This window comes from Onychomys torridus, chromosome 3, assembly GCF_903995425.1.
Source record: "Onychomys torridus chromosome 3, mOncTor1.1, whole genome shotgun sequence".
NCBI lineage: Eukaryota > Metazoa > Chordata > Mammalia > Rodentia > Cricetidae > Onychomys > Onychomys torridus.
In genome coordinates this window covers 63,122,448-63,137,125 of record NC_050445.1, presented here as the reverse complement: position 1 = coordinate 63,137,125, position 14,678 = coordinate 63,122,448, and the positions used below count along the sequence as shown (strand labels likewise).

Sequence of the window (14,678 nt, the reverse complement as noted above, 5' to 3'; positions counted from 1 at the left end):
CATCTAAGTACCTCATTTGGCCTTGATCCCACTCTCCTTTGGGAAAGCACGAGATAGCCTATTATTTGGTATGTTGCTGGCCTTGCTTAATTTTTCAGGCTCTCGAGATGAGACTTCTGAATTTGGAAAATATGAACACTGGGCATAAATTACATTAGAGCATACTGTATGCACACATACGTGATCTATTATGAGCCAATGATTCAACCTCTGCAACAATGAAAATTACATTATTTAGGTCCTAGAACAAAGCAAGACCTTTTCACAGTTCCCAAAGTTCATCCTCCTTCCCTTAAAGCTACATCAGTTCACATTTACATCCTTGGAAAAAGATTATTTTATTTTATTTTTAAAAATTTTCACAACCATGCAACTTAATCATCAAATATAAGCTTAATTTTTATCAACTCAATTTTACTTCTCCTACTGCATTTTATTCTCAATATCATAAAATACAAGTTTAATTTCTGTCGAGGATGAAACTAATGGTTTTCAACTGTTCATCATGCCACTTCTCTATAAACAAAGGAAACAAGACACTTAATTATTGTTTATGTTTTGACAAATTCAATACGATGCTGGCTGTGGTGGCCCAGACCTGTAATCCCAACCCCAGGATGCTGGAGGCAGGAAGATCACAAGTTTGAGGCCAACATGGGCTGTAAGAACCGGGTCTCAGAAACAACGACAAAATTCAATACAGCAAAGTCAGCATTGTCTTATCTTTCTCACGTGAACAAGTACCGACTAGTGCTTAGGATTTTCATTCAAAAGTCTCCTTGCATAAGGGGCAGACATCTATCTGGATTGGGGTCCAGGAAATTACCAGAACCAGAGTTGGAAGCCCCCAAAGCTAGATTCCATCCATCCCAGAGAGTATGGATCTAGTTGACATATCTAGAGCTCTCTCTAAACTACCTACGTTCACTAACGTATTTTTAACTATCTCTCATTATATTTGGAATTACTGTGCTCAGAAAATTATACTTTATACAACAATTGAAACCTAGAATTTAACAGTGTTCTGCTCCATTAAAACAGGACAACAAAATCTCCAGATGACTTTTTACCTTATCTATGTACATGCATTTTTAGAAATCTAAAATCTTACATATTTTTTGAAATATTTTTCCTTCTAACAACACAAATAAGCCTACAAAGGCAGCATATGGTCTTAGATATTCAGAATCTGTAATACACTAACGTATTCAAGAAAAATCCAATTTTCTAAGAGCAATAACCTCTCCACATGTGGTAACAGTACCAAAACTGCTCCAGGACCAGAATGAGAGCCATCAGCTAAGGATTTACCACTGAATAAGGATCACTACTTGTTTATCATGTGTATAATTCAGACATTAAATGATATACAATCATGTATAGAATTATGATATTTTCAACCTTCATCAGAAATAATGTCTTAAAACAATGGTAAATGAAGCCTAGGCAACTTAGTGAGACCCTGCCTCAAAATAAAATAAGAAAAAGGGTTGAGGATGTATGTTGGTAATAGAGAACTTGCATGTTCAAAACCCCTAGTTCAGTACCTGATACTGAAGAAAATTCATATAGGCATGGGGAGTACTTGATAAAAGTCTGTAGCGGACAGTAGAATTACAGCTGCTAAAGAACCTCTGCACTCAGTTGTGCTAGCACATAGCTGTAATCCAGGCACGCAGAATGGTGAGGAAGGAGGATTAATGTGATGTGAGCTCTAGGCCAACCTGGACTACACAGTATCAGGCCAGCTAGGCTACATAACAAATCCCTGTGTTAAGCAAAGCAATGCACAGCATAGTACCATGGGAGCCTAGTATTGAAACACTCAATATCAGCCCCAGCATGCTAACACTGGGGAGGCCGAGGCAGGAAGCTAGCCTGGGATTCAGAGAAAGGCACAGTTTCAGCAAAAGAAATACCACCAACCAACCAGCCAAATAAAGTTAACAAGAAGAAAATTATAGAAAGTATACTAAGAAAGTCAGAGCAAATTTATTGTTGAATTATTTCTGAAATCTGATAAGTATGTGTACAAAAGTGATAGAATTTGTTAAAATGTGTTAACATGTGAATTTTGAACAAAGTGGGACTATCATAGAGCTTTTCAAGGAGCTTTAATTACTTGAACTATATTGGAATAGAATAAAGTTGCAGAAAATCCTTGACTATTTGCAGACAAATAGAACTGTTCATTTGCTTTAATAGTTAATTCACCAAGACTAACACAGCAGAATAGAAATCCTGAAATCCTGCTATTTATTCCTTTCCTCTAATTCTTTCAGCTAGGAGTGTCTTGCCTCTATTGCCTCTGTTGGTTTTGTACAAAGAAGAGTGATGTTATCACACAGCTCGACAATGACAACTAGGCTTAGCATCTTCAGAGTGAAAAGGATGCCTGCATATGAGCTGCACTGAAATGTCTTCAGACTGAATCTCAATTGACACTAGCTAACTATTCTCTCAAGGAAGATGATGTGTGCCTCCCATTTGTGTCATCCTAAAATAACAAATGATTCTGAATTGGAGTGTTGCTGGATACTTGAACGCACTGTGAAACCTGAGACTGTGTCAATAGAATCAACCTTGAATCAAGGGACAGAGCCAGCACCTAGTTGACAGGAATTAGCCATAGAGAGTATGGAGGATCCAGGAAGACGGATAGAAAGATGCACAGGAGGGAGGAGGGAGGGACTTGGATTTTCATGGTCTTTTTGGTTTGGGGTGGCTGGAGAGATGCTTTCTTGCTGGGTCTCTGGCCAAAAACGAAGGTCAGCTGGTTGCTTCTTGGCCCCTCTGAACTAGCAGGTTTTCACGTCAACATCCCGAATCTTAATTGGTAAACAATTATAGAGACTTAGTTAAAAACTACATTTGGTGGCAGCAGCAGAACCAGGCCATGGTCTGAGTGGTGGAGCACTGAGTGTGGGGCTGGCTGCAGGGCCACAGCCAGTAGTTAAAGAAGCATCAGTAGACTCAGGTGTAGCTGCTATGTCAACAGAAAAACAACAGTGGTAACATTCCAGTCTGAAGGAAGACAGAGTTCAAGGGCAACTTGGAGGTAGAGGACCCCAGTTACAATGCCCTCGACTAAACTGCAGGCAGTAAAGCTGACTTCTGTAGTCCTGGATAAACAGTCCACATTTGTCTTTTAACATACACCTTACACTCATATAAAACTGAAAACCGAGAGCCTGTAAAAACCAGGCGTGGTGACATACAACTGTAATCCCAGTACTTGGGAAGTGAGACATGAGAATCTGGAGTTTGGGGTCATTGTTAGCTACTTATAGAGTTGGATGTCTGTGCTACATGAAACCCTGTCTCCAGAAACCCAAAACAACAAAGGAATTTGTGGAAGCTAAAAGGAGTGGATATAGCAAGCAGCTTTCAACCTCAACCATAGAAGCAGTGGCTTCAGTGGAAACATCCTGTCCCTCTAGTCCAACGAAACTCCTGGGTCAGTTCTGTGTGGGCAGCCCAATAATGTAATAAAAGGAGAGGAGGAAGGGGGCACCATCTGAGCTTAAATACTTCAGCACCCACTGCAGTTTACAATAACAAGTCTACAATGACCCTATGGGATCCTAAGAAGTTCTACAGCTTTTTTCCTGCAGCAAAAACCAATATGCAAAGCTCTCCCGCTCATATTTAGGCCGAAAAGACAAGATATGACTTGCTATGTCATAGAGCTGGAAAAGGATGAAGTAGAGGTAGAAATTTTCAATGGCAGGGACAAGCAATGAATATAGGCAGAAAGCCATAATCAACCATTGTCAAATGTGTTTGAGAAGAAGAGGTGATTTTAAAAATTTTATAGCTGAGATCCAAAATCAGTGTGATCAGCATAAATAATAGGGAACACGTATAAAATGCATAATGAAACTCATTGTTTCTTACACTAACTAAATAACTTAAATAAAATTGAGTCTGCTCTTAAATATTGCTAACACTGTACTTTGAATTTGAGGCTGAGGATTTTATTACTATGTTATTTATTTATTTTTGAGACAGGGTATTGCTATGTAATCCAGTTTGTTTTCAAACTCAAGATCTGCCAGCCTTACCCTCCCCTGTCCTGGAATTACAGGCCTACTACATTTAACTGACAGCATTACTTCAGAGAAGTGCTTTCTGGTCTACAATGGATTAAAATATGTAAATCTAAACTTCACTTAAATGGAAATGGCATTATCAACAGGTGGACATTTAAGAAAACATTTCACATTTAATACAACAAAGCACTGTGGTGTTTACCAATGCAACTAAGCAGCTGTAAATATGCTTTGGGCAAGCTAGCTTGGGAAGCCTGCTTGAATAAAATATCCTGTTATAAAAGTATGTGGGAATAACCTGCAGGAAATGCTCTTCCTGGCCTTTGCCTTCTCTCTGTAGAGTTTAGTGGTCTACGGACCTCTAAGTTTGTCCTTCCTCCCTCCTTCCCTCCTTCCCTCCCTCCCTCCCTCCCTTCCTTCCTTCCTTCCTTCCTTCTGCGTCATGAACTTCTGCTAGTATGTAAACAGTTAGGTACCCTCTTGTTGACTTAGGGTCCCTCTGTAACTTAGGTTGGCCTTGGCCTGGAACTATTTAACCTAAACTGGTCCTCTAACTTCCAGCAATCCTCCTGCCTCAACTTTCTGAACACTGGCATTCCAAATATAAAGTACTAGACCTGGATCTCTTGTTATATCAGGATGGGATGGGTGGTCTTCAGTAACCACCTTTCTCCAGGCTTTTTTCATGTGTTTTTGGAGACAAGGTCTCACTACACACCCAGTTTGGCCTAGAACTCATTGTGAAGCCTGTACTGCACTGAAATCCTGGTGATCTTCCTGTTTCAGCCTCCTAACTTGTGGGATTACAGATGAGTCAATATGGCCAATTGTCTTTCTCTAGTCTTTATTCAGGCTTCATCTCATCTTAAAGTAGCAGTAGCACAAAGACATACAACGTAATGTCTTAGAATACTCAGCTATCCATTAACAATACTTCAAAAAGAAATTGAAAAAACCTTTCAGAAAAATAGCGTGCTGTGTTGTCATTTTTCTCATGAAAGAAAATGCCTCACCATAGCAACTTCAGAAGGGTTTCCTTTGGCTCACAGTTGACGAGGGGACAATCTTGTCCTTACAGGAAATGCTTGGTGCCTAGGCGATGAAGCCATGCTTCACACTGCAGCCATAGTCAGGAAGCAGAGGCAGATGATGCTCATGCTCAGCCTGTTTCTCTCTCCTGCTTACTCAGTTCTGTAGCCTACCTCATTGTTGGTGTTGCCCATGTTCAGGTGGGTCTTCCCTCTCCAGTTCAGTCTTTCAGGAAATATACTCAGACACATCCAGAGGTATTCATCGTTATTCTACATCTAATCAGTAAATACTATCACAGACTGGTATTGATAGGACTTTTTATCTACGGATCGGGTAGTCATTTCTTCCTAGTCTGTGTATTAGCGTTTGTGAAAGGAAAGTTGTCAACAATATTCTGTGTAATATTTTGTTTTGTTTTCTTTTTGTTATTTTGATCCAGGGTCTTGCTATGTAGCCCAAGCTAGCTTTGAACATTATCCTCCTACCTCACTCTCCCCAGTGCTGGGATGTACACCATACTGGCTTCTACAAGCTTCTTGACATGAAAAGTGTAAATGCCAGCTGCACATCCATTTTGGATACTTTGGATGCTAACCCTGAGGTTCACAGCACCCCTTCCATATGCAACAAGTGAACTAGGTGTCTCTGATCTCTACTACAACAAGAAGCTGCTGAACTACACGGACTTTTATAAAGTCAGTATGCCTCTCATGTGTGAGAAGTGCTATCCAATGGGGATTTTTGAGACGGAATGTTCTGTGTCTATTTGCATCTGTCCAATGGGGTGGCCTCTAGCCACAGGTAGCTGCTTAATCTTTCCATTATGGCTGCTGTGGCTAAGGAACAAAATGTATTCAGCAACCACATTCATTGGGTTAGTACAGGTCTTGGAGATCCTTCAAACATTTGTCAGGCATTAGAGGTATGAGCCCATTATGGATAATCTAAGAGCCTTCATATAGCAGCACTTGGTTTCAAAATCCTATCATTTCTTCAGTACCGACTTTTTCAAAAGTTTCAAATTTCCAGAAAATGAAACCCAAACCAACGGTCTTTGGTTCCTTTTTTGGATGATTCATCTTTTAGCAGAGAGGTGTAAGACCGGTTTTATTGCCAACTCTGCCTCCCCTCCTACAGACAGAATTCAGTGATTAGATGCGGCATTTATTTGGGCTATTCTCTCAAAAAACTTGGTTTACATGCCGCAAATAAATGACAGAAACTTTTCCACTAGATTATCCCAGACAGCACAAATGTTCTTTCCCAAAGTGGAGACTGGAACCACAGCCCCCTCACATTGCCAGTTACATCTGTTGATGCTTATAGAAGCGGCATCCACTTCACAGACAGGGAATGCCAGCTTCTTGGTAAGGACAGAGAATATGGCGATGTTTAAAAAAGGGAAAAAATGTCTGGCTGAAAATCACATCTATAGAATTAAGAAGCTACAATGTTATTTTACTTCCACAGCACACAGAATCTTTGTGTCTACTGGCTTGGCCATTTTCTAGTCATTATCTTCTAGGCAATGCAATTGTGAATACATCACAAGCTCCAACCCTCCATTTTTCCATCTGTAACATGTAATGATGTTTCAGGCTACAGAGATGGCTCAGTGGTGAAGTGCCCATATTGTTTTTCCACAGGACCTGAGTTCAGTTCCCAGCGCCCACTCCAAGTGGCTTACAACTGTCTGTAACTCCATTTCCAAGAGAGCTGATAACTCTTCCGGTCTCCATGGACACCGGTACTCATGTGTACATATCCTCCCTTGACACATAAACACATACAAATAAAATAAATCTTTAAAAAGTAATTATATTTTGTTAGAAAAACTTTATTTTAATTAACTACTACAGAATATTATTTCAATTCTCTGTTTTTTAATTGCTAATTTACTGTGGCTTACTTACAAATTAAGCTTTATGGTTAGGTATACCAGAAACACACACACACACACACACACACACACACACACACACACACACACACGGTCCTGTGTTATTTGGTTTTATTTTACTGTATTGTATTTTATGAACTGGTGGTGGGGTGGGACTTGGATGTATCCTTGGAAACAATGCTATGGAGGATGGAAAGATGGGGAACATTACCGGAACAGGGAAGGGAAAGAACCACCCATCTCAGAGCTGAGGCCACTTGCTAGATGAGAGGCAAGACTTACAGCACAATTAGTGACATTTGCTGTCAAGGCCGCAGGTACAACACACACACACACACACACAATCTTAAGTTAAAATAGCCATGAAACGGGTTTAATGCTAGAAGGCATATGACCTTGGAAGGGCCTCATTCCATTTTTCAGACATTTTCTAGGAATCTCAAACAAGACTATTAACTTTGTTTACAGTAAAGATAGCCTATCTTCCCAAATTCAGGAGATACAGAGTTTTACCTTATCAGTTGAAACCTAGAGGGCACCCTTCACCCCCTGGGACCGCCTTAGTATCTCATTGAGTTTCCTTGATCACCCTTTGAAGACAGTAGTTTCAAAACTGACGTGAATGGTATGTATCAGAAGAGGTATATATTGGTATATACGGGAAGGACAATAGACTCTCGGAGGAGCCTACATCTGGGCTCCGGAGTGCGTCCTCATCTTACCCCAAGAACCTCTTTCTGCTCACTGTGTGCTTAACGATCTACTCCAAACTGCCCTTTAATAAGCTCCAACCCTGCTCCGTACCATCTAAGATTATTTTCTGCATCTAAGCAAAGGTTAGGATTTTTGAATTTAAATGATTAGGGGGCTGGTCAGGCTGAAGGGCGGCCTCATTGAGCCCTGCTGTTGGTTTTACATCTCCAGACAATGGCTGGATTTGTAACTCAGTCTGTTCTCAAACTCAACTCTCCTGTCTCAGTGTTGGGATTACCTGTGCATTTCACACATACATGGCAAAACACACGACTTTGTCTCTTCAAAAGGTGTTATTTCTGCCCCACCGGCCTTTTGGATGGGTTAGTGATCTATATTGGTCATCACTTCATGTATTTGGGAGGAGAGGGTGTATTGAGATTTTGTAAAAGAACGAAACCGGGGAGTGTGACCTGTTAAACTATACAAGAAGAAAGTCTACAGTCCTTTTCATCCCTTTCCTTCTAGCAACGGGGCCTTGAGGTCCAGCTGGGCCATGCCCGTGGAGGCCACACTAGAGTAGGGCCTACCTCTTGGCCTTGTAGGCCAACCAGGGCCATGGCCCGGCCTCCCATGCCTGGGGTCACCAAGTTAACTATAGACTTTGTGGGGTCCACGGCACCTGGCAGTTCAAGCCTGGAACCCACCCTGGCCAGGCCCCCAGAGGCACCGGCCTGGCCCTGAGCCCCAGAGCCCCCTCGCCCACGGTCTTGGGGGTGGGGCGGCCTGGCCTCGGGCCGGTGCTTTTCGCCCTCCGTTGGCCGCCAGAGGCTCCCTCTCTCCCTCTCCTGGGATTTCGCCGCTGGGCTCCCTCTCTCCGCGGCCCTAGAGTTAATCCCATCCGCCGAGGTGAGGCACCTGTTACCCCGGGCCTTCCTCATCCCCGCGGCCTGTCCCCTCCAAGTCCACCGGGCCTCGCGGGCCTCGGGGCCCGGCGTGGGGGGCCCGCACGTGGGCCGAGCCGCGTCCCAGGCCCCAGGCCGCAGCCCAGGGTGCTAGCGCGTCGGGGGCCCCGGGCCGGGCCGCCATGGCGTGTGTGTGTCGGGGGGAGCGCAGCGCGCGTCCCGGGGCCGCCCCGCGCGGGTAGGACGCGCGTGGGGGCCGAGGCGCGAGTGCAGGCGGCCGCCGCGCGCGCCGCGCCGTGACGAGCGGGTGGAGGGCACACGGTCGGCGCCGAGCCCGCACGGCCACGGGGGGCGGACGGGCGGGGGGGGCCGCCGGAGGAGTCCGACCTCCCGCCCGGCGGGGCCGGGCCGCTCGGTAAGGGGGCGGCGTGCGGGTGGCGGGGCGGCGGGAGCGCGGGGACGCGGCGGCGGCGTGCACAAAGGCGGACCCGCGGGCCGGGGTGGGGGTGGGTGGGCTGCGGTCGGGAGCGCAGGGGTGAGGAGCGGAGGCATTATCCGTGGGATCTATTGTCTCCCGGCACCCTGGGCGGACAAACAGAGGCACTGGGTGCTCATCACCCTCTCCTTTGCTCTCTCTGCTTAACGTGGCCCGGGAGCTCGTCTCTTCCCGGTGCCACACACGCCGGGATCCGCCTGGCAGCCACCGGGAGCCGCAGCCAATGTGTTAGGACTTCAGGTGCTTCTTGGCACAAAGCTAGACTGCGACCTCCTACCGTAGCGCTTGGCGTCACCTGCTCTCCCGGCCCTGCCCCGGGGCCGAGGGATTGCGTCCCGAACCAGGCTTGGGAACCGGCTGCCTCTCAAGTTGGTGTTATTTATGTTTGTCTTTTGTGAGGGCAGGTTTTTTGAATCCCCGGCGGCCCCTTCGCCCCCGCCTCCGCCCCCTCGGGCTCGAACTGGCGGGGGAGGGAACAGGGCGTGCGACTAGGGGAGAGGGGAGGGTGTTTATGGGTAAAAGGACATTGTCAACGCTTTACAAAAAAGAAATAAAGGAAAGAAAAAAACCCAAAAAACAAAACAACAACCCCCAAACCACAGGCACCACACTCAGAAAGCCTTTTTTGTTTGCCTGCATGGGCCATGCATGCATGCTGGGCCAGGAAACGAGTTTGGAGCTGATTTGAGTGAAAAGTGTGGGCTTCCTCAGCTGATGGTGTGTGAGGGTGATGTGGTTCGGTCTAATATTAAACCAAACCAAGCCAAACCAAAATGAAAAATGTTTAGAACTGCAGTGACTGCCTGAAGTGTTGGACTGATGCATATTGATAGAAAGTCCAGCAGTGGGCTGGACTACAGCAAGCATGCGTGGCGTTTGCATTTTGTTTTTGTGTCCCCTCCCCACCAGCTTGTAGTAAGTTAGGGGCCAGAAGGAATAGACAGATCAGGGCTGTGGAAGAAGTGTCATGGTATACTTGATTGCTGATTGTTACAATTCTCGTGCATCTATTCCTCCCGAGACTACATCCCACTCCCTAATTAATATTAGCCTCTTGGCTAGGAAACTTCCAAACAGTGCTTAGAACAACCTGTAGTGGAACTTCATGGACATTCCAGAACTTACTTCTGTCTGTTTTGTCCTGGAATTGCAATGACATTTTTACTTTGAGCATGCCGTGGTTGAGAATATTGAATCAGAACCCCCAAATAAGCCTCTTGGGCATATTTTAGAGTTTGGAAACATAGACTCCAAACTTTTCCCTGTTCTGAACGATTATGGAAAATTCCCAAATGAAATGGACACTTGGAGTACTTTTTGAGGAGTATATGAGTTGTCCACTTCTTTCAAAGTCATTCACAGAAATACCCAAACTTAGGCAAAAGCATTACTGTCAAGTGTGGGGGAGGGGTGGGGTGGAGGAGGAGGAGGAGGTGGTGGTGTGGTGGTGGTGGAGGAGGAGGAGGAGGAGGAGGAGGAGGAGGTGGAGGAGGAGGAGGTAGTGGTGGTGGTGGCATTTTGTAACACTCTGCAAGTTATGTTTGAAACACTTTTGTTACCGAAGACCAATCAGAATAACTTTTTAGTTTCTTAACCTTAATGTCCCATTTCGAAGTAATGTATTTACTGTGTGACAGAACCACTTGGAGCATAAAGTGTGTGTTAAATGTTGATTAGTTGACTAAATAGAAATTCAGATAAACACATGAATTCAGAAATTCATTCTTTTCTATTACAGATGAACCTCTAGCCTGGCTTTGAAACAGCCATTTTGTGTAACTCTTGACTGTTGAATAAATTGCTAATACACCCGTTGGGATCATCACTGGACAAGTATGCCATTCGAGGGGTCCTTCACTTGACCCGACACTGGGGATTAGGAAGAGAGGTATTTTTCTTTCTTGTTATTTTTTCCCCTTATCATTATGAGCATTGGCTTTTCAGCTTGAAGTGAAGATGTTGAAAGCCGAGTCTTCAGGTGAACGGACCACCCTCCGAAGTGCCTCCCCTCACAGGAATGCGTACAGAACAGAGTTCCAGGCACTGAAAAGTACTTTTGACAAACCCAAGTCAGAGGGGGAACAGAAAACAAAAGATGGCGAGGGCTCCCAGCAGAGCAGGGGGAGGAAATATGGCTCCAATGTCAACAGAATTAAAAATCTGTTTATGCAGATGGGTATGGAACCCAGTGAGAATGCTGCTGTCGTTGCCAAAGCGAGGGGCAAAGGTAGACCTTCATCCCCTCAGAGAAGAATGAAGCCCAAAGAATTTGTGGAGAAAACGGATGGCTCAGTGGTTAAGTTGGAGTCCTCTGTTTCTGAGAGAATTAGTAGATTTGACACAATGCACGATGGCCCCTCCTATGCCAAGTTCTCAGAGACTCGAAAGATGTTTGAGAGAAGTGTGCCTGAGTCAGGGCAGAATCATCGCTATTCCCCAAAGACAGAGAGAGCCCCAGGGACTGACGCCCAGGATGAGTGGGGTGGTTCCAAGTCCAACAGAGGCAGCAGTGATTCCTTGGACAGCCTGAGCCCCCGGACTGAAGCCGTCTCCCCAACAGTGAGTCAACTGAGTGCAGTGTTTGAGAGCACCGAGTCTCCGGGTGCCATCGCTTCTGAGAAGGCCGACAGCAGTGACTTCTCAGTGACCGGGCACTACCCTCCGAATTTACCGTCTGTTACTGTTACCAATCTCGATACCTTTGGCCACCTCAAGGATTTGAACGCAAGATCTTCAAACAAACAAGCTGTTGATACAGAGGATGCCCAGAAGAGTAATGCAGCTCCAGAAGTGGCTGGGAAAGGTACCTCTCTAGCTTCGTTGCCTAGTGAAGAGATCCAGCTGAGCAAGGAAGCCGAGGACTTCCCATCTCACCAAGAGACTCTGGGCAGCATTGATAAAGATATTCCTGAAGAACCCTCTGCTGAAAAGCAGGCAATGCCAAAGTCTGATATACTCTCACCACAAAACGAAGCGTTAGAAGATGCTGAAGCTCATGTGGTCGGCAGTGAGACAGCAGGGCAGCAGAAGAAAGATCTTACAGGTGGTGATGTAACCTCTCCTGATGCTTCCGCATCCAGCTGTGGCAGAGAAGTACCCGAAGACTCAGATAATTATGAGAGTTCCCATGTGTACATGCACAGTGACTATCACGTGTATAGGGTGAGATCCAGGTATAACTCGGACTGGGGAGAGACAGGCACTGAGCAGGACGAAGAGGACAACAGTGATGAGAACAGTTACTATCAGCCCGATATGGAGTACTCTGAGATAGTCGGGTTGCCAGAGGAAGAAGAAATCCCAGCAAACAGGAAAATTAAGTTTAGTTGTGCTCCGATTAAGGTAAGTGTGCTTTTCCAGATTGTTCCCTAAGTTTCCTTTCAGCTTTGGGACCCATGCAGGATAGATCTGACAACTAGTTGATTTTGTAAGAAAGTCGAGGTTGTGGTATGCACCTGTTGTGGGCTGATCTCAGAAGTGTGGCACCGGGGATGTGGGAGATTGGTTAATGTGCTGTACGGTGGGCATAAACAACCAGGGAGAAATAAGCAAATTGAAGAAGTTTGTGAGATATCTTCCAGTGGAGTAGGGTCCGAGCAGCCGGAACAATGAGAAGCAGGAGGTTTTGAAATACAACTACTTCTACAAGGGGTTCTCAAGATTACCCATCAATAATCCCTTTCTGACTCTATGTTCTAAGATACAGGGTACAAGGTACAACGGGGGATTTATGCCTGTCTTGAAATCATTTTCTTTATTTGCTTCAATGTGTCGGAGTTATTCCTTACTTCAGGGTAAGTGGATCATGTTGCTGAACTATTTTTTTTTTTTTTCTGCATTGCTACTTGTTTGTGGACGTTTGCTTTATGGAACTGTACTAGCTGACAAATACTTTGTCTGCAAAGCCGGGACTGTACACAACTTCAATTCCAGAAATTGTTATGTAGCTTTACTGTGGAGTTTTGTGAAAGGAAGCATAGTTGACTTGCCATTCATGGATTTATTTTTACCCCTTAAAAACGGGATAAATGCCAATTGAATTCAGATGTTTTATTCTAATGATTTCACTTAGCTAACATTCGGTGGAGAGGAAGAGCAGAAAGTGTCTCAGGAGCGGGCGGTGGGATGTAATAAATGGCAATGGCAGCAAGGGCAGAGGCTGTAGGTTGAGCATCAGAATCCCCTGGAGTGTTTTTTTCAGAGTGTACTTGCCCACCAGCTCGGTCCTCAGCATCTGCATCATCTCTGGGAAGCCTGGGGGAGTTGTGGTGCAAGTGTGTTTGTTGTTTGATACCACTTTCTAGGGTATTGTGCTAGCATACATGCTGTAGAGATGATAGATTGTAATTTGATATCATATCTTGGTCAATTTGCTCCTCAGAACCTAAAGTCACTGTCCATTTTTTTTTTTTTTTTCTGTCCCATGAACTTGCATATGAAGCTATAAGGTAGAGAACTTAAATGGAAATACCCACAGAAATGCCTGCCACTGCTGTGATTAGCCAGTATTATTTTGAAATAAAGCAGTATTCTATGAAATTCTGTATAGATGTTAGTAAGGCAGAGTTTTACTTGATTAGTCCTGGGTCAGAATGGCCATGTGTAGTTCGTCTGTGTTTAAAATGAACCAGAGGTACTGCTTTAGTTCGAGAGTAAGCTGGGTTTTTGTATGTTCTGATACTTTCTTGTATTAAGTCTCTCTGCTCACCTGTCCTTGGGGTTATTCCCATTTTTAGGCACCATCTTCAAAGGTATCCTCTCCCCAAGCCTGTCCAGTGAGCTCTCAAGTTCCCTATTCGGCTGTCCTTTGAACATCCTCTTTCTTCCCCTTAGGAAGGAGCCAGTAAAATGAAACTGTTTTAAATTGAACAAGAGATGCATAACGGAAATAACTCTTCAAAGAGTTTGTTAATCCCAGCCACTGAGTGCTGGAAGCAGGGGACGAGCAGATTATGAAAATTTGTCATCTAGAGTGTTAGCCATTGAGCCTCATGGGATATCAGCCTAGTATTTGGGTCCTCTGGTGCGCAGAACATAACTGCATAGTAGTTTGTATGATGGATTTAAAAGGCTTTGTCAGAAGTATGTCTTTGGGAACAAACCAGCTCTTTGGGTATGAAAATGTCAAGTTCAGATGTTCTGGTTTCTCTTGCTTATAATAATGTGTTGCTTCTTTCATTCAAACTGGGTTTCCTGTAGAAAAGAACGATAATGTGTACCTTTAGCCCGTTTCATAAAGAACGTGGGCCATGGTAAGATTTGAGTAACTGAGGGCATTTGGTTTTCACTGGGCAGTTAAAGGGACTGGTTGGAGTGAATTAAGTGTGCAAACAGACGTGTCATTCTTATCTCCTCTTTAGTGAATAGGACAATTACTCTTTCTTGTTGCTCTCCTTGTTTAACACGAAAGTGGAGACACTCGGACATTTGAAAGCTGCTTTCTACTGAGGATGGAGATTTGGTCACTCTCATTTAAGGTTTTTTTTTTTTTCTTCAGAGAGTGATAATTTAAAAACAAAATCCAACAAGTACTTCTGTACATTCCTCATGTGTGTCTGCCATTCTGCTAGCTGCAGAAGAAACTTCCTTTTCTACGAGTA

The 14,678-nt window shown here is 44.6% G+C and overlaps 1 protein-coding gene across 9 annotated transcripts in view; it reads left to right on the top strand.

Moving 5' to 3' along the window:
* Positions 1-8,479: 8,479 nt before the first annotated feature.
* Ppp1r9a (protein phosphatase 1 regulatory subunit 9A) overlaps positions 8,480-14,678 on the top strand; it is a 262,484-nt gene continuing 256,285 nt past the window's right edge. For 3 of the 9 annotated variants that reach the window (XM_036182886.1, XM_036182880.1, XM_036182877.1), the window contains exons 1-2: positions 8,641-8,997; positions 10,817-12,420. In XM_036182886.1, coding sequence (XP_036038779.1) covers positions 11,035-12,420 — 1,386 coding nt within the window. In that variant the 5' untranslated portion in view covers positions 8,641-8,997; positions 10,817-11,034. Of the gene's footprint in view, positions 8,587-8,640; positions 8,998-9,115; positions 9,447-10,816; positions 12,421-14,678 lie in introns of those variants that run through there. The other 6 variants (XM_036182885.1, XM_036182882.1, XM_036182883.1 and 3 more) reach the window with 5 other exon arrangements.